We start from the raw sequence: 22,347 nt of genomic DNA, 5'->3' as shown, positions 1-22,347 counted from the left end.
AATCGGTTCAAAGGAGCAAATTACAACTGAGAGGTCTGCCCTTTAAACGCCTCACTTCAATAAATTATCGAGCGTTATGCCATCACCCACGGAGATGACTGTACCGCAAACGAATTAATCTTGTAATTGTACTATTGTCAGGGCCATTTAAGTTTCACTACTCGAGGACTGAGCTATAACCCTAGGCGTAAAGGTGGAAATTGCGGCAGCGCTCGCAGTCCGTGTTCCAGTACAGGGTCGTAATTTCCTGTTAAGGTCCTCGCTCTGTGGAGCAGTTACGACGCTCAGGCGGCTGTGAGACACACGACAACTGAGAATGTGGATCTCCCCTGGAGCCAATTGCCGGGAAGCCAAGGCGGCTGCGGTACAAGGGCGTAAAGACTTCAGTGCGGCCGAGACCATTGTAGACCCGGCTTACGGCGGCATTACTGGCGGTGGAATGGAAACTAAGCACTGGCCACAGAACGTTATTGAACATCGTAGGTCTTCACCCCTTGATCAAAATCCCCATCTGTACAGCTCAAGCTATCATTCCGGTGTGGCGGAGACTGTAATGTTCCTACATCTAAGTTGTCTGCTCGGTGAGTTCTCTCAGAATACAAATGGTACACAATCTAATGTGTGGACAAGACACGGATCTTCGGACGTGGGGTAATTTTAGCATTAGCAAGCGTTTCACGCTTCCGCTGGCCTGAGCAGAATTGCAGGAAAGTGGCCAGACTGAATTCGTTCCCGCCGAGACTAAACGCATAGAAAATTTGTGTGCAGCTTGAAGACAATAGCATTTGGAACATTTAAAGTGAGGTTTACTTGCTCCTACACAGTACTCCGTCTTCAGGCCACAAGTGGGCTACTGGGACCACCCGACCGCTGTGTCATCCTCGGAGGAGGATGCGGATAGGAGGGGCCTTGGGGTCAGCACAGCGCTCTCCCGGTCGTTATGATGATATTATTGACCGAAGCCGCTACTATTCGGTCGAGTAGCTCCTCAATTGGCATCACGAGACCGAGTGCACCCAGAAATGGCAACAGCTCATGGCGGCCAGGACGGTCACCCATCCAAGTGCCGACGACGCCCGACAGCGCTTAACTTCGGTGATCTCACGGGAACCGGTGTATCCACTGAGGGAATGCCCTTGCCTGCTCCTACACAGTACATTATGAAATGACTGGAGATTCTGATGTGAAATTTTACTTATTGAATATCGTAAAACTGGGGACTGTGTGACTCATGTATTGCTTCGTCACAACAGTGTGCTTTGGATTTGCCGGCCGTGGCGGCCGAGCGGTTCTAGGCGCTTCAGTCTGGTACCGCGGGACCAAGCCTCGGGCATGGATGTGTGTAATGTCCTTAGGTTAGTTAGGTTTAAGTAGTTCTAAGTTCTAGGGGACTGATGACCTCAGATGTTAAGTCCCATAGCGCTCAGAGCCATTTGAACCATTTTCTCTGGATTTAGTTTTAAATAATCTAATTCGTGTCAACATTCAACATTTGGCTCTGCTGCAGCGTATTCTTGGTCAGTGTTGCGATTAGTGACGGTAGCTACAGGGATGTATATTACACTTCAGCTGGTACAAAGGGCAATTTGTTTGTAGGTGGAAAAATGTATCTGTATATTTCTTGGAAACTTCTTGTTGCTGTCGATAATTTTAAACAGCCGTCTAACTGATGGTAAGTTCATGTTTATAAGTTACATGTGCACATCATTCTATATAAAATTCAAATTTTACAAATTTTTTCTGGCATTGAAAAGCAAGAAAAGTTACTTCCGTAGATTATAGGGGTAGCTTTGTGGCAGCACACTTACCTGCAGAAACAAGTGTGACAACTGAAACGGTAGAAAACAAGTTTCATTAATTAAATTAGGAACATGTGTGAGTGGATTAGTAAAAAAGAGGAAGTTTCATTTGCAATTATCACTTTATTCTAAATATAACATGCAGTTGCTCAAAATATTGTATTAAATGTGTCATGATTTGGTCTTTTTCTCATATACCTCAATTTTTATGTCAGTGTCTCACACCTGGAATTAATTACCTTGCTTAGAGGATACTTCCTTACTTGTAAGTATTGTAACCTTTTTCTGCGTCATATAGTTCTACTGACCTGATGCATAAATAAGTTTGTAAACTTATGATTAGTTACCTTGTTTAACGCAGATTAATTTTTCTATTTTTATTTTTTTCAGTGAAAATAGGTCTATAAATATTTGGATTTTAAAAATATTACAGAAACAAATCTCACCAAATTTTTAAATTTTGGGACAAATGTTTTTCTGTGTATGTTGAAACAAAACTCATAAAACTGGGAAAACTGGTAATAAAGTCTTAATTTCGTGTCATAAAGAAACACTAGTTCACTCTGTCTTTGTGACAAATGAATTTAACTCTACTTTCCGTGCCTTTGACTTCATGACACTGTGTTTCACTGAGCTTGGGTGGGGGAGGGGGGGGGGGGGAGGTTAACTTTGTGACAGTTAATATTACGTATTACGAATGCCTCACTGCGTATAAACATTTTATTACTATCAGAATTAAATGATAAACTTTATAAAATTAAATAAATATGGTAATTAAATGTTGCAGTACGTATTTGTCTGAAGTTATGTGAAAAATACACTCCTGGGAATTGAAATAAGGACACCGTGAATTCATTGTCCCAGGAAGGGGAAACTTTATTGACACATTCCTGGGGTCAGATACATAACATGATCACACTGACAGAACCACAGGCACATAGACACAGGCAACAGAGCATGCACAATGTCGGCACTAGTACAGTGTATATCCACCTTTCGCAGCAATGCAGGCTGCTATTCTCCCATGGAGACGATCGTAGAGATGCTGGATGTAGTCCTGTGGAACGGCTTGCCATGCCATTTCCACCTGGCGCCTCAGTTGGACCAGCGTTCGTGCTGGACGTGCAGACCGCGTGAGACGACGCTTCATCCAGTCCCAAACATGCTCAATGGGGGACAGATCCGGAGATCTTGCTGGCCAGGGTAATTGACTTACACCTTCTAGAGCACGTTGGGTGGCACGGGATACATGCGGACGTGCATTGTCCTGTTGGAACAGCAAGTTCCCTTGCCGCTCTAGGAATGGTAGAACGATGGGTTCGATGACGGTTTGAATGTACCGTGCACTATTCAGTGTCCCCTCGACGATCACCAGAGGTGTACGGCCAGTGTAGGAGATCGCTCCCCACACCATGATGCTGGGTGTTGGCCCTGTGTGCCTCGGTCGTATGCAGTCCTGATTGTGGCGCTCACCTGCACGGCGCCAAACACGCATACGACCATCATTGGCACCAAGGCAGAAGCGACTCTCATCGCTGAAGACGACACGTCTCCATTCGTCCCTCCATTCACGCCTGTCGCGACACCACTGGAGGGGGGCTGCACGATGTTGGGGCGTGAGCGGAAGACGGCCTAACGGTGTGCGGGACCGTAGCTCAGCTTCGTGGAGACGGTTGCGAATGGTCCTCGCCGATACCCCAGGAGCAACAGTGTCCCTAATTTGCTGGGAAGTGGCGGTGCGGTCCCCTACGGCACTGCGGCACTGCGTAGGATCCTACGGTCTTGGCGTGCATCCGTGCGTCGCTGCGGTCCGGTCCCAGGTTGACGGGCACGTGCACCTTCCGCCGACCACTGGCGACAACATCGATGTACTGTGGAGACCTCACACCCCACGTGTTGAGCAATTCGGCGGTACGTCCACCCGGCCTCCCGCATGCCCACTATACGCCCTCGCTCAAAGTCCGTCAACTGCACATACGGTTCACGTCCACGCTGTCGCGGCATGCTACCAGTGTTAAAGACTGCGATGGAGCTCCGTATGCCACGGAAAACTGGTTGACACTGACGGCGGCGGTGCACAAATGCTGCCCAGCTAGCGCAATTCGACGGCCAACACCGCGGTTCCTGGTGTGTCCGCTGTGCCGTGCGTGTGATCATTGCTTGTCCAGCCCTCTCGCAGTGTCCGGAGCAAGTATGTTGGGTCTGACACACCGGTGTCAATGTGTTCTTTTTTCATTTCCAGGAGTGTATTACTGCAAGTGCCACAATATTGTCAAGTTTTACGGTACACGGCATGAGGAACGCTCCTACCAAAAGTAGAATTGGTAAAGGAGAAAGGATGGAATGTCGAGGATTGGTGGGCAGAATACATGAAACAAGCCAGTTGTACCGAAAATAACCAAAGCCCATGTCCTCTGTGAGGAATGGAAGGAGAAATGTCTAAATACGGATATAGTAAGTGATATTTCGAACGGTTCAACGATAAGTCGCCAAGTAGGGGATTATTTCTTGTGAGATTAAGATAGACGACTAACCACGCACACAGCCACCAAACGCAGACAAGAAGCCAGCTATAGCTTGTGGGTGTAGTGCTTGTTTACTGACGGACCACTGACCCACTAACCGAGACAAAGAATCCACTCGGTAGCTGCCTCATCAGCAGAATTCTTCACGCAGCGAGTAACGCACTTCTCTGCTACCGAACCAGTTCAAATTACTCAGAAAACAAGCCATTCGTATTCATTCGTGCAATTAACTGCTTATGAAGTCAGGCAAACTAAATGTTATTTTTTTACGTCTTTTCTGAGTACCGGCCCTCCATAGTTATGGCAGGAGGTGGTACGATACGAGGGACAAATTATAGTACGCGTAGAGCAATATCCAGGTTAGTGACACTCCCTACAGGTCCTCTCACACACTGGAATAATTTTCCATTAATGCTTATGTGAAAAAGTATCGCATCACAAATCTTCAGTTCAAAAAAAAAAAAATCTAATGTGTGCGAAATCTTATGGGACTTAACTGCTAAGGTCATCAGTCCCTAAGTTTACACACTACTTAACCTAAATTATCCTAAGTACAAACACCCATGCCCCAGGGAGGACTCTTCAATTCTAACTACCAAACACAACTGCCAACAAAGTTTCAAGAGCACGTTAATTTGAGCTTATTTTTTTACACTAAATATCCTCCATTCAGAGTGAAGGCACGAAAATTAATGGTCAAAACACCGAAATAACGGGACAGTCATTAAGCGCTATTATTTCCTTGTGGTTCTAGAACTGGGATAAACGTAGTGGATTGACCAACTAACGCCCAAAAATCACTGGTTTATGGTGGTTTAGAACACAGTCTGTGGTAAAAATCTGGATGAGGAAGTTACGCATTATGAGAAGAGATTACCGCTTAAGGTATACCATTAAATAATTCCTACATAATAAGAATTTCAGTGTGACAATGATGGCAAGGAAGGCTACGGATAAATTGGATGACATATCTCCTTTGTCAGAAATAGTACTAGATTCCATGTATGCAAATGACAAAGACGTTTAAACTCATCCAGTCTAAATAAACTATAAACTATATAATTATATGGACTTTAAGATCATTCTGAAGGTGCTTACTTCGTGGATAAGAGGAAATAAAAAGGGGGGGGGGGGCTATGAAGGATTTTATACACGCCAAAAATCACTAAGGCTGAAGAAACTTCTAGGGAACACTATCGACAAACTTTACACGTCAGCGTCGGGAAGAAATTCCTGTCAGCAATAGAAATTAGTAGAAAACTTTATCTACCACTGTGACGCCAATTCCTCCAAGCTGCTAAGGACATCTGAGAGTTTTAGAAGAATGTATGCTGTCAAACAATCTATCTCTTAATGCAACTAAAGAGATGCATATCAGTGGTATAGGAGTACCAGTAAGAGCTCACGTCGCTATCTTATCTCGAGGTCATGTCTACGCTTCCAAGGAGTACACCCCCACGGCCCGCGTCTGTTGGGCTTTACGTGAGGTACTTTCAACGTCAGGATGTAGTCCACTACACGTCACGTGTCCTGCCCAAAGCGTCAGGCACTTTTGTGTGTTGCATTCAGGGTCAGGATGTAATCTGATACCCTGCCCATGCATCTTGGGAAAACGTGTGATAAAAAAATAAAGGTCACCCACTCACTGTGATAGTTCCAAGTCACATAAAGATGTAAGAGGAATTACCGTCCCCCTCCCCAACTGATCTATACGAATAGAATGACTCAGAAAAGGCGGAAAATACAACTATTTCCCACATCGAGGATGGCCAGTAACAACACATTAAAATGGTGGCGATACCCTCCTTTACCGCTTTTCTCACTAGACCGATTACGTGAGTTTCGACATATTAGTTGATACAGTGAGAGGGTTCCCAGCAGTAAAATTGGTCTACCTAAAAATGGCGATAAATATTACCATAATTTAAGAGGTAAGACAGTTTGGCATTACAGTGTGTAATTGGGTTGAGATTGAATTACATTAATTTAATGATGCCGTCTAATATTTTGGAAGTATTGGGAAAGAAGAACAATATTTATGACAAGACAGGTTGAACTTACAGGGTGTGGCTGAATTACTATAATTCAATGACATCATAGCATATTCTGCTAAATGGTGGGAAATATTAACATAATTTATTACGTATGACTTTTTGACATTACAGTGCGTGATTGGGGCGCTGCTGAATTACTGTGAATTAATGATATCGTGACGTTTTCTGTAAGCTATTCAATGTATGAGGACATGTTATTGATATTTACAATTTTTGACCGATTTTCTCCGTATTTCCATTCTAAGGTATGTGTAAATTAAGTATGATATTTAGAAAACACATTGAAATACCAGTTTAAACAACTCGAACAACATATTTTAACAAATACACGCACATTCTTCGTTAAATAAGTAACACACTGCGACAAATACGTTCTAAGTATACTTTATCTCTGCATTTTTAGTTGAAGACGTCACTCCAGAACTGCCCCCAGAAGACTTGTAAAAAACTACAGAAAAATCCTAGTATATACACTCAAAAACATTGCTTAATGTACGCTATATTTAATTAACACAACTGGTGTTAAAAAATGGTATATACTATGTAGAAACAATAACATCGCTATGAGACTGCTTAGAGTAGACTTGTAAATAACAAGAGAAATGAATTCATTCACAACACATCCATAAATTCCAATCCAGAAAATAATCACAGCATAGAATAGGAATGGTAGAGGAAAAGAATTTTATTTAACCCTTCCACTACTAATTCGGATAAAGGAATTATACAAGTTACCGCATTCACATGTATTTATACTTTCACTTGTACTTACAATCTGAAGGCCTGTATAGTTCTTCATTATATACCCATTAGAGTTTTTCACTTAATATTTTATATTCCATGATTCAATTGGGGTTTCCTTGCTACCTCCTCGGTATGGTTTGCTATGGAATTTTTAGCAAATTTAATTTCATTTTTATCCTTGCTGCTGCATGCAGAAACAATAATATTTATATTTTCATCAATATTGCTGCCGTTCTGTACTTGGACTTTAATTGTTATGCTAGGAAAGCAATGGCAACAAAGAATATTCGTAAAGGTTCTTTGTTGTTATTGTGATTTGTGATATTGTTAAGTTGTACTTCTGAGTGTAAGCCTGGACAACCTGTTATAATATGTAGGAGTCTGAAAGGATTGTAAGTACTCCTAATCCAGATGATCTGTGTGGCGAAGGTCGTGATGTGTATGTTTTGTGGTAAGATGAAGATAAAAGAAGATGAAAACGATAACGTTGAAGTTACAGACAAAGTTAATGTCACAGAAATGAGTGAAATGCATCATACGACAGAGATATCAGTTAGAGAAAATTTATCATAACATATCAACGACGTTTCAGAGCCAACTGTTTCAGGTATGTTCAAGAGTATTAGTGGTCTAGTGTAGGATTCGACACCCTTCTATCAACGATGATGACCATTTTAAAATGTTCAACAAAATCTATGTCTAATAAATAGCAATAAAACTGCAGATGCAATCGTAAATATGTTTGCTCTCTTTTTCCCTGAAAATATGCTTGTTACTAAAAGGGAGTATGCTAATCAAAAGGGTGAAGACGTTTGATAAAATCAACATAATTCACCAAAAACAACCTAAGGATTAGCAAAACATAACAAACCAGGAGTTTTCGACATTTATTTCCACATTACTGGCTACAGGAAATGTTCGTGGGAATCACGCTAGGGTTTCTGAGTTATGGATTAGCCAGTAAACTGTTTGAAATCCATTTTTCACGGCTGTTATGTCCCATGCCTGATTTCACAAATTGTGCGCTCTTTTGAGGTTTGGTAACGCAATAATCTACAACATTAGACTTTCAGATACAATGGACAGGCTTCAGGCGTTATAGAAGGTTTCTCAATATCTTTGAGGTCCATGCCTAAATAATTACACACCTACTAAATACGTAACTGTTGATGAAACACTGGAGACTTTATCTTCTAACAGTCCATTTTGAACATGCATGAAAGCGAAATCAGATTTACGGAATAAAAATAGGGGTATGTGCAAATGCTGGAAATGGGTATGAATGTAGTCGACAAGCATATACAGGCATTGAAACAACCAAGGAAACGTTCATTAAGGGCAACGTGCTGTGGTGGATATGATTGACCATGTATTTAGTATGCAAGTATAATCACTACAAATTTTTATTTTTTGCTTCAATACCGCTAGCCGAAAACATTGTTCGATCACAACTTCACATTAGTCGAAACACTCAGAGTAAACAAAAGAGAAATACCCCCTGAGTATCTGCCTAACGCTACAAAAGGGACAATACCTTCAGTATTTGGATTCATGAGAAAGATGACTATTGTCCTACACATTCCAAAGAAAAAGAAGGTTGTTATTCTGTTTTCAACCAAACATAATGATGACTCTGTTGAAGAAGAAAAGAAAACACACCCCCTACCATAGCCCCTCAGACTAATCAGACAATATGGGGAAACTAGATGAGAGATATGACGACAAGAAAATACAGTCTTGTACATACAACAGGCAGTTGACTGTACTGAATATTTACGGGAATGGTGAACATTGCAGTCCTCAATGCGTAATTTCTGTGTTCACAAAAATACTTGCAGGAAGATTCCACAGGAATAAAGAGGCAGGAAGCTATCCTCAAGTTAGCGAAACCACACGTGGAAGAATGAGCAAGAAATCTAGCTACACCACATACAGAATTTTAAGAGCTACTATTGAAATTGATCTAAGGAAGATGTATTCTGTTCAAGGTACCAAGGGAGAATCTTCTAATTCATCAATTGCAAAAATGTATGCATTATGTACTACAGAAGAAAGCCAGAAAACTAGATCTATGTGGATGCGGTGCAAAAAACCAGTGCACTAGAACAATAGAGGAGCAGCAATTGTGATAAACTGTTCTCACTATTAGGAGAAGCCATCTATAAAGACTAACCTTATTTCGTATTTATAATTTTGATTTCTATTGTGTTAGCAAAGTCACCATACATCTGGAATCCTCAGTTCTGTGTTTTTGCACACTAAACCATCAATGACTGCTTCCAATCTGTAACAACTCATGTGTTTACATTTATAACGCCTATCTGAATTATTTTGCAACTGTGTGATCTACAGTAACAAAATTTTTTTGCAATGTTCAGCTGGTACCCTCCTGGTGATTGGATGGTGTAAAATAATATTGCTAGCAGAAGGGGTATAAACAAAGAGTGCGATGCAGAGACGTACATATCAGTGTATCCGTGTTCAGATGCAACACTTTGAACTGTCGGCTTTGAGCCTTGCGGCATCGCCTCCACTGCCCCTGGGGCCGCGTGAATCCCAAGGCGCCTCAGATCTCACTGGCGCGAAGGTCGGATGTTGCCAGATGTAGCCAACTTGCTCAGCACAACTTCAGTGCCGGGAAAGTACCGCGGATGACGCCGGCCACAGTTAACGAAGGTATTTGTAACCGACTGGACTCAACACGCATTAACCTTTTGCAACTGCCAGGAATGTACCTCGCATCTCATAAATGAGAGACAGAAAGGCGGAGGAGGGAGGGAGGGAGGGAGAGATTAGTCGCCCCCTTTGTAACACCTGAGATCGCCAACAGTATAGATAACTACCACTTATAACTGCGATAAGTCAACAGATCATATCCTGTCGACTGGTGAGGCAGCCAGCGGAGTCAGAATGCTGCCAGTGTTGAGAAAACTATATAACATTTCCAGAAATACTTCGTTTTTAAAATCATCAAACCAGAAGTGAATGATCGTACATCAGGGTACTACTCCTTTATTTTCCTAAAATTCATTCCACAGCTACGAAATTGGTGGATTCCTATAAATTCCACATGAATGCGAAATAATCTGTAGATTATCATCCGCCGTTGGAGACAATTAGATAATTTAGGGAAAGCGTTCTTGTTTTGAGTGCTGGAAATGATTTGACATCCATGTACATTAATTTCTTGGTGTTTACTTCGATAACACACATTGATTTAAGCTTTATCGATCTCCACAGACCAGTAACAGCTTTACACAGAGTACGCGAAGAAACTTGCCCCTCTTGTTGCAGCGGTGTACCGTAGGTCTGTAGAAGAGCGTTCCAAAGGATTGAAAAAGGGCACAGGTCATCCCCGTTTTCAAGAAGGGACGTCGAACAGATGTGCAGAACTATTGACCTATAACGTCGATCAGTTGTAGAATTTTGTAACACGTACTATTTTCGAGTATAATGACTTTTCTGAAGACTACAAAACTACTCTGTAGGAATCAGCATGGGTTTCGAAAAAGACGATCCTATGAAACCCAGCTCGCGCTATTCGTCCACGAGACTCAGAGGGCCATAGACACGGGTTCACAGGTAGATGCCGTGTTTCTTGACTTCCGCAAGTCGTTCGATACAGTTCGCACAGCCGTTTAATGAACAAAGTAAGAGCATATGGACTATCAGACCAATTGTGTGATTGGATTGAAGAGTTCCTAGACAACAGAACGCAGCATGTCATTCTCAATAGAGAGAAGCCTTCCGAAGTAAGAGTAATTTCAGGTATGCCGCAGTGGAGTGTCGTAGGACCGTTTCTATTCTTAATACACATAAATGACCTTGTGGATAACATCGGAAGTTCACTGAGGCTTTTTGCGGATGATGCTGTAGTATATCGAGAGGTTGTAACAATGAAAAATTGTACTGAAATGCAGGAGGATCTGCAAAGAATTGACGCATGGTGCAGGGAATGCCAATTGAATCTCAATGTAGGCAAGTGTAATGCGCTGCGAATACATAGAAAGATAGATCCTTTATCGTTTAGCTACAATATAGCAGTTCAGCAACTGGAAGCTGTTAATTTCAAAAATTATCCGGGCATTAGGAGTGATTTAAAATGGAATGACCATATAAAATTAGTCGCCGGTAAAGCAGGTGCCAGACAAATTCATTAGAAGAATCCTAAGCAAATGTAATCCGAAAATTAAGGAAATAGGTTACTGTACACTTGTTCGCCCACTGCTTGAACACTGCTCCCCGGTGTGGGATTCGTACCACATAGGGTTGATAGAAGAGATAGAGAAGATCCAACGGAGAGCAGCGCGCTTCGTTACAGTATCATTTAGTAATCGCGAAAGCGTTACAGTGATGATAGATAAACTCCAGTGGAAGACTCTGCAAGAGAGACGCTCAGCAGCTCGGTACGGGCTTTTGTTAAAGTTTCGAGAACACATCTTCACCGTATACGTATATCTCGCGAAGAGACCATGAAGATAAAATCAGAGAGATTAGAGCCCACACAGAAGCATACCGACAGTCCCTCTTTCCACGAACAATACGAGACTGAAATAGAAGGGAGAACCGATAGATGTACTCAAGGTACCCTCCGTCACACACCGTCAGGTGGCTTGCGCAGTGTGGATGTAGACGTATTTCAGGGAATGGATATGTCAACCATACAGCAGTGCTGATAGAATCAATAACTTCTCAGTTTTGTTTCGTGACAATGCGATGCTGTCGAGATTAAATCATTTACAAAAGTGGCAGATGGTGATAATTAAAGTACAGGTACTCACGGAGGTCTACTGTGGGCTGTAATCCTCGTATGGCACGAAACGTAGTAGATACGCTTATGTGTTAACGCGGAATCCCTTTATGGTTGAAAACAAATTAGTTCCAGTTGTGCCCAAAGATCCAAATCTGATGCTGCACACTGTTTCTATGGCGATATGACATCCATGCTCTCATCCGACAAGCCATAATTTGAATAAATAGCGTGGCTATTGAGAGGAGAGACCGTGCGCTCTTAGTGAAACTGTTTTATGTGTCGACTGAAAGGTTTTGTCAGACACCCGATGTCACTAAATTGTTTAACTCTTTATGGATTAAATTTTTTATTTTAGGACTCTGACATTTCGAAATTTTTCTGTGGTATCCTAGTTGTTAGGAAATAGGACTGGTATAAATAAATATCAGATCAAATAATATTATGTCAATTTTATTAATTTTTTTCAAAAACTGACTTCAGAGTCCCAACAGGTCACAATGGTACTGACAGTAACAAACATTACTTCATGCAAGGTGGTACTCATAAAAGCAGTTTCCTCTTTCATTGGCACAAAAAAGTACTTTACAGTGAGAACATTTAGAACGAGGCTTTGACTCTATATTACGAATAGCGCAGTTTTCACAGCGACCATTATTTGCAACGAAATTTGGCCAACGAGCTCCGAGATTTTGGGTTCAAACTTCATTGGAGCTGAAAAACGTTTCTTCCTTCTTTAATTCAGTAAAGAGCTGCAAGATGTTTCTTGGCTTGATCTTTATTCAAAATTGTTTTACCTTTTTTCAGAAGCCCCTGAGTTACCACACGTTTGAGCTGAAGAAAAGATATTCCTCCATTGAAATTTGAATATATAACGTATGAATGCACAAGTGTTACACAGTTTTATCTACTAAATTTGCGAGAAACGTTTAGATTGCGATTCACAATTTCGGCATTTCTTTCATTTTCAACGGAGGGAGAGTCTGTATTTTCTTTGTGACTAGCAGCTTGCTTTTCTTTATTTTCCTCTTGTTGTGCTTGTACATTGATCTCTCTTGTTCGTCGGCTGTCGGGTCAGTTTCAATATCACAACTGTCTTCAAAAGGTATTTCTTCAGTTTCTTGAGAACAAGTGGAAATATTGTCTTGTCGACTGGTGTGGCATAATTTTTTGTTCTTTGCACTTTTACATTGTTGAATTTTTCTGAAACTTGGTCTGTATCGGAATCACTACTTTCCTCATCAGGCGTATCGGTGTCAGATGGTAAATCCTCCACGAGTAACTCCAGTATCTCTTCATCTTTCAACATTCTCGCCATAGCCTGTCATGCAAAAACACATATCTATAGGCCCGACAGGACTTACAAGTAAAAAATTATCTTTACAAATTTATTCTACGGAGTTATAGCATATTTCGCTTCTAGCCAATTATTAGCAGAAATTGACTTACTGGGTAACAGTAATAAAATTATGAAGGTAGGATTCTCACAGGTAATGCACGGAATAAAAACTGTTCGATCGCCCTGCAACTGCATACAACCAAATCTACATGCATATCTACACGGTTACTCTACAATTCACCCTTAAGTGCCTGGCAGAGTGTTCATCGAACCATTCCACTCTCTAATGGTGCATGGGAAAAAGGAACCCCTAAATCTTTCCGTTCGACCTCTGATTTCTCTATTTTATTATGATGATCATTTCTCCCTACGTAGGTGGGTGTCAACAAAATATTTTCGCATTCGGAAGGAAAAGTTGGTGATTTAAGTTTCGTAAATAGATCTCGCCGCAAAGAAAACCGCCTTTTGTTTCAGTGACTGCCACCCCAACTCGCGTATCATATGACACCTCACCCCTATTGCGCGATAACACGAAACGGGATGCCCTTTTTTGCACTTTTTCTATGTCCTCCGTCAATTCGACCTGGAAAGGATCCCATAACGCGCAGCAATATTCCATCAGAGGAGGGACAAATGTAATGTAGGCTGTCTCTTTAGTGGGTTTGTCGCATCTTCTAAGTGTTCTGCCAACAACGCGCTGTCTTTGTTTCTTCTTCCCCACAATATTATCTATGTGGTCTTTCCACTTTAAGTTGCTCGTAATTGTAATTCCTAGTTATTCAGTCTTAGATTTGTACGATTTATCGTATAACCAAAATTTATCGGATTTCTTTTAGTATCCATGTGGATGACTTCGCAATTTTCTTTGTTTAGTGCCAATAGCCACTTTTCGCATCTTACAGAAATTCTCTCTAGAACATTTTGATCGACTGATGATTTTACTAGACGGCAAATTACAGCATCATCTTCATACAAACTAAGGGAGCAGCTCAAATTATCACCTAGATCATTTATGTAAATCATGAACAGCAGAGGGCCAATGACACTACCTTCCGCAACGCCAGATATCACTTCTGTTCTACTCGATGATTTACCGTCTATAACTACGGACTGTGACTTCTCTGCGCGTGCTGAAATTCAAATTGCTTTGGCGTCACAGATGACACATCGATGAGAGAACTGCGATGCGTTAACAATGTACCAAAGCAAGAATAATTGGCACGCTACATTTCCACGGCAATAAAAATGACGAATAATGTTTTACACTCATTTTTATTAAATGGGAATTTGAAGTCCCGTCAGATCATAAAGTGTTAAAGAACATGCTAATGAAACTTGAAAACGCGGGTGATCTTGGTGTGGCATCTGGAAGAGGATGGCATCCTGGCCCGGTTGACGTTATTGATGAGTTAGCTATTGCTTTAACTGACCATGCAGCACGTTCTCCGGGTAGCCCTATTGATCGTGCAGTGTCACGAGACTTAATATCCCTTAATGAACATTATGGAAAGTTTTGCGGCCTATTTCACACTGGTATCCGTACAAGACACAGACTTTGGAGCTACTGAAACCTCATGATCAGCAGCAACATTCCGAATTTGTTCTTCAGTTTCTGGAACGGACCGAAGTAGATGACCTGTGACGGGCTATATTCTGTGGAGTGACGGTGCACATTTTACACTTCAGGATGCAGTTACTGTTAAACATTTTGTGCACGAAGAGCCACTGCACTCACCGTTTGTGTCTGTGTGGTGTGGATTCACAGGCACCACTCTTTTTTGAAGGCAATACATCCAGACCGAGCGAGGTGGTGCAGTGGCTAGCACACTTAACTCGCATATGGGAGGACGACGGTTCAGTCCTGCGTCCGGCCACCCTGATTTAGGTTTTTCCGTGATTTCCCTAAATCGCTCGAGGCAAATGCCCGGATGGTTTCTTTGAAAGGGCACGGCCGACTCCTTTCCCTAATCCGATGAGACCGATGACCTCGCCGTTTGGTCTCCTCCCTCAAACAACTGAACTGAACGTAACCGAATACATCCAGGTGACCTGTCAGTTGTACCGAGATGTCTGCACGTTATCGAGACCTCGTACAACATGTGATTCCAGCTTTGGAAGACCGCACCTACGTGAAAACCACTGTTTTCATGCAGGATGAAGCAAAGCCTCACGTCGCTCTCCCAGTGAAAGATCTACTTAATGGAACCTTCCGTGAACGTATTATCTCTAGAGGTTTTCCGTAGGCATGACGCGTAAGATCTACCTAATCTGAAGGTCAGTATACAGGGACACATTGCTCAAATTCCACTGTAATTGTTACAAGCAACTAGTAACCCTGTCTGTTTTGCAGCTGCAGGATCTCGTCGATGTCTCTGACGCTGATATTCAACACATTGTGTAAGTGGCTGTTAATAATAACATTGTCATATGCAAATTTCATGTAAACATGTTGATCACTAAAAATTTCATCAATGGCGCCTTTCTAGTAATCATCATCAGAAAACTAAGGATAAATTTACACGAAATGCAAATTAGAAAAGCTTATATACAGGGTGGTCGGAAATTCCCGTTACAAACTTCTAGGACATGTAGAGAATAGTGAGTACAGAACATTTTGAATAGGAACCCATGTCCGGAATTTTATCGTTTCCGTTCTACGACAGTTTCAAATCAGATGTTTACCTAATCAACGTCTGCTTAGGTCAAGAGAAACGTCTTGGACTTCCCTGTCCTGGTATGCAACATGGTAGACACGATGACGAGTACTACGTCAAACGATCCCCAGATGTTACTTATTATCCGCTTTGCTGTGAGACCGAGTCAATACCTGTGCATCACCGATTGAGTTAAACATGGTGCAGTACACGTTTGCGGACTACACAGACATGCTCCTTGTGTATGGCGAAGCTGGAGGTAACGGAACAGCTGCTAGTCGCCTGTATCACGAACGTTTTCCACACCGTCACACTCCATAGCACCACCTGTTTGCCCAAGTTACACAACGCCTACAAGAAACGGGTACCTTCACCGTGAGGACGCAGGAATGTGGTGCTCCACGGCGACGCATTGAAGGTGTACTGCGTCGCATTGAAGATAGCCCGTCAACGAGTTCGCGAACATTTGCGCGTGCAATGGCTGTTAGTCACAGTGCCGTCTTGAACATCCTGCATGAGCAACAATTACATCCGTAGCACTTACAAAGGGTACACGCTATGGGTGCAGCATACTTTCCACAACGCGTCGCCTTCTGCACATGGTTCCTGCACCGTTGTATCGACGCGCCCCTGTTTCCAAGTCGAGTTCTCTTTACAGATGAATGTAGGTTTACAAGGGATTGTGTTCTCAATGCTCGAAATAGCCATGTCTGGGCGGACGAAAACCCTCATGCCACGCACGTTCAGGGATTTCAAGACAGGTTTGGAATTAACGTGTGGGCAGGTATTCTGGACGGTCATGTGATTGGATCATACCTCCTTCCATTCAAGCTCACGGGTCCCGTATACTTAGTCTTCCTACGACACGCAATGGTCCTGTTCTTGGAAGCTGTGCCATTGAATTTCCGTCAGGAAATGTGGTTTCAGCATGATGGAGCACCACCTCACATTTCACTGGCTGTCCGGAAACATCTCAACAGACGGTATGGTGAAAGATGGATAGGCCGTGGTGGTCCAACCGGGTGGCCGCCACGATCGCCTGATTTAACCCCTATGGACTATGTGCGGCCACCGCCAGACACCACACTTGCTAGGTGGTAGTCTTTAAATCGGCCGCGGTCTGTTAGTATACGTCGGACCCGCGTGTCGCCACTATCAGTGATTGCAGACCGAGCGCCGCCACACGGCAGGTCTAGTCTAGAGAGACTCACTAGCACTCGCCTCAGTTGTACAGCCGACTTTCCTAGCGATGGTTTACTGTCTACATACGCTCTCATTTACAGAGACAACAGTTTAGTATAGCCTTCAGCTACGTCATTTGCTACGACCTAGCAAGGCGCCATATTCAGTTACCATAATTACTTCAAGATTGTATTGTGAACAGATAATATTGCGAATTATGTACCGTCAAGAGCGACGTTCATCATTAATGGATTAAAGTTAAGTGTGAAACTAATTACGTCCGCTTTCAGAATTCTCATTCCTTCTCATGTTCCTGACTTCACGTCAGTGTAGTTCTTCCCTTCTCACGCCAGCCTGCGTGAACTAAAACGCGTGCACTTCGGCCTGCACTCGTCACACGGTGTCGGCTCTTCTGCTAACACAAAAGACTACTTCTTGTGGGGTCGTATGAAGAGCCTATAGAGACAGAGCAAGATCTGCTGGCACGAGTTCTGGCCGCTATACAAGACATTCAAGAGACACCATGGGGGATGGTGTCAGTTTACCAGAACATGCTTCAGAGGTAGAATTGTGTAACAACGTTGGTGGTCGCCACATCGAGCCACTGCTGTAATATAACGGTACGTTGCGGCTGGTGCCGTAGATGCTGGGATTTTGTTGTTGTCGTCTATTGTAAACCAGAAGATGTAAGTTGTAATGAAAATGCTTAAGTAATAACGGAACGAGTCAGTATTCTTTTCAAATGGATTGTAGCAATTGTACTGGGTAACGCCTAAGTTCACTCCTCACCTGGGTGTGGATGAGATAATCATCTGCATTGATACTGTCGTAGAACGGATACGATACATTTCCGCACATGGGTTCCGATTCAAAATGTTATGTACTCACTACCCTCTACATGTCATAGAAGTTTGTAACGGGAATTTCAGACCACCCTGTATAAATATTACAAGGCCAATCCAACATCTTGAATGAAAGTATATTTTGAGAATAAGTTTTTACCATATCTTTGGGAAAGTTCATACAAGTGAGCAGTACTAGAAAAACAGAGAATCTCATGTGCAATTAATTTTTGTCGTATTTGCAAAATATGTTATTTTGAGACATCACATACGGGACTGAAGGCAGATGACACGAGGACCTAGCTATTTCGCCTTGGCGCCAGATGGCGTTGGATTCAAATGTTAAACGAAAGCAGGACACATCTTTTATAATCAAAATATCGTAAATATACGTTACCATACTACATCTGTTTTTTGCAATAAGCGTCCAATCGTCAATGGATAATAAATCACAGAATACCTTACGAGTCAAAACCTGTCATGAGACATGGAGCAAACTGCAGCCTACTGAGACCACTGATGAGAACCTTATCACAAAGCAGTAAATAGTAACACTACCGCGAACGGTTTTTCAAGAGGCGAGTGCTCTGCTTTCTACTGCTATTGAAGCACCGACTGCACTGACGAGGCAAAGCGTCATTTTTCATCTGCAGGGTGCTGCGCTTAAATCCGGACAAATGAAACTTTTTTAGAATAGCAAATATGTTAAAACAAAAAACAAATGAAAATGAAAGTCTTTGTACATATAATACTGGTATGTTTCAAGAGTAACATTACTCCATGCAACCCCCTTCAGCCGCAATGACTGCCTTCAATCTTGTCCTGAAGCGATCCCACGCACTCTTTAATACAGTGCTGTCCATATTGGCGAATGCTGCTTCCATAACGGTTCGTAGACACGCGACATCAGGGTGCCACGTCTTATTGGTAACATCTTCGACTACGCTCCAAAAATAGTAGTCGAAGGGGTTCAGGTCGAGGCTATTCGAGGGCCAGAGGTCCTTTGACCAGAACACGTCAACGTTATCCGAGAGCCAGCTTCGGACTAAATGTCTCGTATGGGGCCCCCTGTGCAATCCGACGTATTGTTCGCACGCTGGCATTCAATACTGACGCCAATTTCCTCAACGTTTGCCCCTCGTCCACCAAAATCAGCGCCTTAGCCATTTCGATGACTACCGCAGTTCTTGAAACACGTTTCCTCGAATGAGGTTCCATCGCCGGGTTATCGGAAACTTCCCTAGACTTCTCCCAAGCATTATACTTGGGCACAATATAGTAAAAAGTTGATCTCGTGCACCCGAAGAATAGAACTATTTCACTGGGCTCTTCTGTTCTACTCAGCACTTGTCTGTAACATCTCGACCATTTTTAAGTTCTGACTGTTTGCTAGACGCCTATGGATTCCAAGGACGCCAATGGCGACCTCTGGCAGAACTACGATATGGCGGGAGATTCGAAGTTAAATTTGTCCGGAGGTAAGCGCCGTACCCTTTAGGATTGTTAATATTACCTACGTTTTCTTTACAAAAGACGAAGTGGATCTTTTAAATAATGGACTCAAACATAGTACGCTCTCTCGTATAAATGGACAACTGACTTAAAAGAAAAGAACCAGTCGTTGAAGTAAAGTCACTATGTAAGTATGGTAAGTTGCCAAGATCGAAGCAAAAAGAGAAATAGCCGTAGTAACCAGCAAGGTTCTTAGGTCCCAAACTAAATGGCCTAGATACAGGAATGGTAGTAGTAAGGTACTGGAAATTATAAACATCAAATTACAAAATGAGAAAGCATTAATCTCGAAAATGGATAAAGGTAATGCATTGATCGTTGTTTCAGATGACGATTGCATTTCTAAAATTTATTGTTGTTTCGATGAAGCAGAGATTAGAGAGATTAAAAGGGACCCAACTCAAAAATTTAAAGAGAATCTAAAAAATATTATCAATTACTGATTTCTTATTTCCAGCGACACGTGATAAGAATCGTGTCATAACGATGAAACACAAAATACAAGAGTTGGAACTTTAATAGTGGCAACCATTTACTTACAGCTCGTACAAAATAGATACGCGTTCCAAAGTTTTACTGACCTTCAGAGTAGTCACCACCATTGTGTATAGCCCGTTGCCAGCGATGTGGAAGTCGTAGGATACTCTTAGCAGTGCCAGTTCTGTTGACAGTTCGAGCGGCGCGGTCTGTTGCACGACGAATTTCGAGTTGAACTCACAAGGGCCTAAATCAGGGCAGTGCGGTAGGTGCTATAGCACTTAGCAGCCCCATCAGTCAAACAAATCAGTAATAGCTTGCACTGTACGTGCTTCATCATTGTCCTGAAAAACGAGGGTCAGGTGCTGCAGCAAGTGTTATCACTTCTGTCTCTAAGCTGGTCGTAGGCTGTCTTCCGAAAGTTCAACTCGATTCCTAAACTGAAGGAAACACTTCACGGCATTCGCTTCAGAACTGATACAGATTCGTCGTGCAGTAGACCGCGCCGTTCGAACTGGCAACACAACTGGCACTGCTAAGAGTATCCTACGACTTCCACATCGCTGACAACTGGTTATACACAATGCTGGTGAATACTTTTAATGTCAGTAAAACTTTGAAACATGAATCTATTTTGTACGAGCTGTAAATAAATAGTTGGCACTATTACAGTATGGGCAACGGCCTTGCCGCAGTGGATACACTGGTTCCCGTGAGATCACCGAAGTTAAGCGCTGTCGGGCGTGGTCGGCACTTGGATGGGTGACCATCCGGGCCGCCATGCGCTGTTGCCGTTTTTCGGGGTGCACTCAGCCCCGTGATGCCAAATGAGGAGCTACTCGATCGAAGAGTAGCGGCTCCGGGCAAAGAAAACCATCATAACGAGCTGGAGAGCGGTGTGCTGACCACACGCCCCTCCTATCCGCATCCTCATCTGATGATGACACGGCGGTCGGATGGTGGCAATGGGCCACTTGTGGCCTGATGACGGAGTGCACTATTAAATTTCCAACCGTCGTACCTAGATTAAGATTTCAAATAAAGCTACGAGTTACCCGGTATGTCCGATTAAGAAAAATTGTCCGAGTCCGAACTATAAAATTAATCGGTTCTTCAACAGTAAACTCAAAGGTTATTACACGTTCACGAAAGTCCGTAACTTAAAAAACTCATATAACTTCGTGGAGAAATTGAAAGCGATCAAATTGCCACTTGATGCACGACTGGCGTCGTTGGATGTTGTAAAACTTTAGACCGATGTTTCCATAGACGAAACACTTGATATGATTCGCAACAGTTTATTGCACTATAAAAACTTAGTATAGGAGAAGCAACTGAACTTGTTGAGTTATTACATATATTCCTTTCCTTTAACTCTTTTTAGTTTCAATTGCAAATATTACACCCAAGATAAGGTAATGGCAACAGGTAATTCCCTTGTGGATGCGTTGGCAAAAATTTTTGTCAATAATTTGGAATGTGGATTTTTAGCTTATGACTCATCCCTGGTACCAAAAATCGTTCAAGTGGTTCAAATGGCTCTGAGCACTATGGGACTTAACATCTGTGGTCATCAGTCCCCTAGAACTTAGAACTACTTAAACCTAACTAACCTAAGGACATCACACACATCCATGCCCGAGGCAGGATTCGAACCTGCGACCGTAGCAGTCTCGCGGTTCCGGACTGCGTGGCTAGAACCACTAGACCACCGCGGACGGCCCAAAAATCGTTCCTTATTTTTGCTATGTGGACGATATTTTTACGTGACTAAGATGCATTAGCAAATCCGAGTACTTCCTTTAAAGCGTTAAAGTCCAAACATTAGTTTCACAATAGAACAGCCGGCCGCTGTGGTTGAGCGGTTCTACGCGCTTCAGTTCGGATCCACGCGGCTGCTACGGTCGCAGGTTCGAATCCTGCCTCGGGCATGGATGTCTGTGGTATCCTTAAAATAGTTAGGTTTAAGTAGTTCTAAGTTTAGGGGACTGATGACCTCAGATGTTAAGTCCCATAGTGCTTAGAACCATTTGAACCATTTTTAAAAGATAGGACAGGAAGTTAACTGCGGAATAAATTACTTTGATTTCACAACTGCGCGGCACGTGTCGTACCTAGTATTCTTCATCTTTAGGAAACCAACGTGTGCCGATATAATTGTGAATAATGATTCATGCTATCCAGGGACTTATAAATGGGCTTATTTTCGGTCAATGATTCACAGGCCTTTAAAAACAGAAATGAGTAATTGAATAGGGAAAGGGAATTTAACAGAATTGTGGAAGTAGGAATTGCTAATGGATATTCAGGGTGCAGTGTCCGTAAGATGTCAAAATCTATAAAAAGTAAGAAGCAAGTCATAGCTAAAGAGGACAATATCAAATATATCACTCTCACTTACAATGAATGGCACTGTGAAAAAATTGCTGATATTTAAAAAGTGAATATCAAGCCCGGCTTTTAAACGCA

At 42.5% G+C, this 22,347-nt stretch overlaps 1 protein-coding gene and 1 pseudogene across 1 annotated transcript in view; one reads left to right on the top strand and one right to left on the bottom strand.

Annotated features, from left to right (window-relative positions):
* Nucleotides 1-13,115: 13,115 nt before the first annotated feature.
* LOC126297920 (uncharacterized) overlaps nt 13,116-22,347 on the bottom strand; it is a 471,898-nt gene continuing 462,666 nt past the window's right edge. Inside the window, exon 4 of the mRNA XM_049989235.1 lies at nt 13,116-13,193. Within this exon, the coding sequence (XP_049845192.1) occupies nt 13,168-13,193 (26 nt within the window). The 3' untranslated portion in view covers nt 13,116-13,167. The remainder of the gene's footprint in view (nt 13,194-22,347) is intronic.
* On the top strand, nt 20,555-20,672 carry LOC126299647 (5S ribosomal RNA; annotated as a pseudogene).

This window comes from Schistocerca gregaria, chromosome X (genome assembly GCF_023897955.1).
Source record: "Schistocerca gregaria isolate iqSchGreg1 chromosome X, iqSchGreg1.2, whole genome shotgun sequence".
Lineage (NCBI taxonomy): Eukaryota > Metazoa > Arthropoda > Insecta > Orthoptera > Acrididae > Schistocerca > Schistocerca gregaria.
The sequence above is the reverse complement of the archived record's forward strand: the minus strand, read 5'-3'. Positions and strand labels throughout refer to the sequence as shown.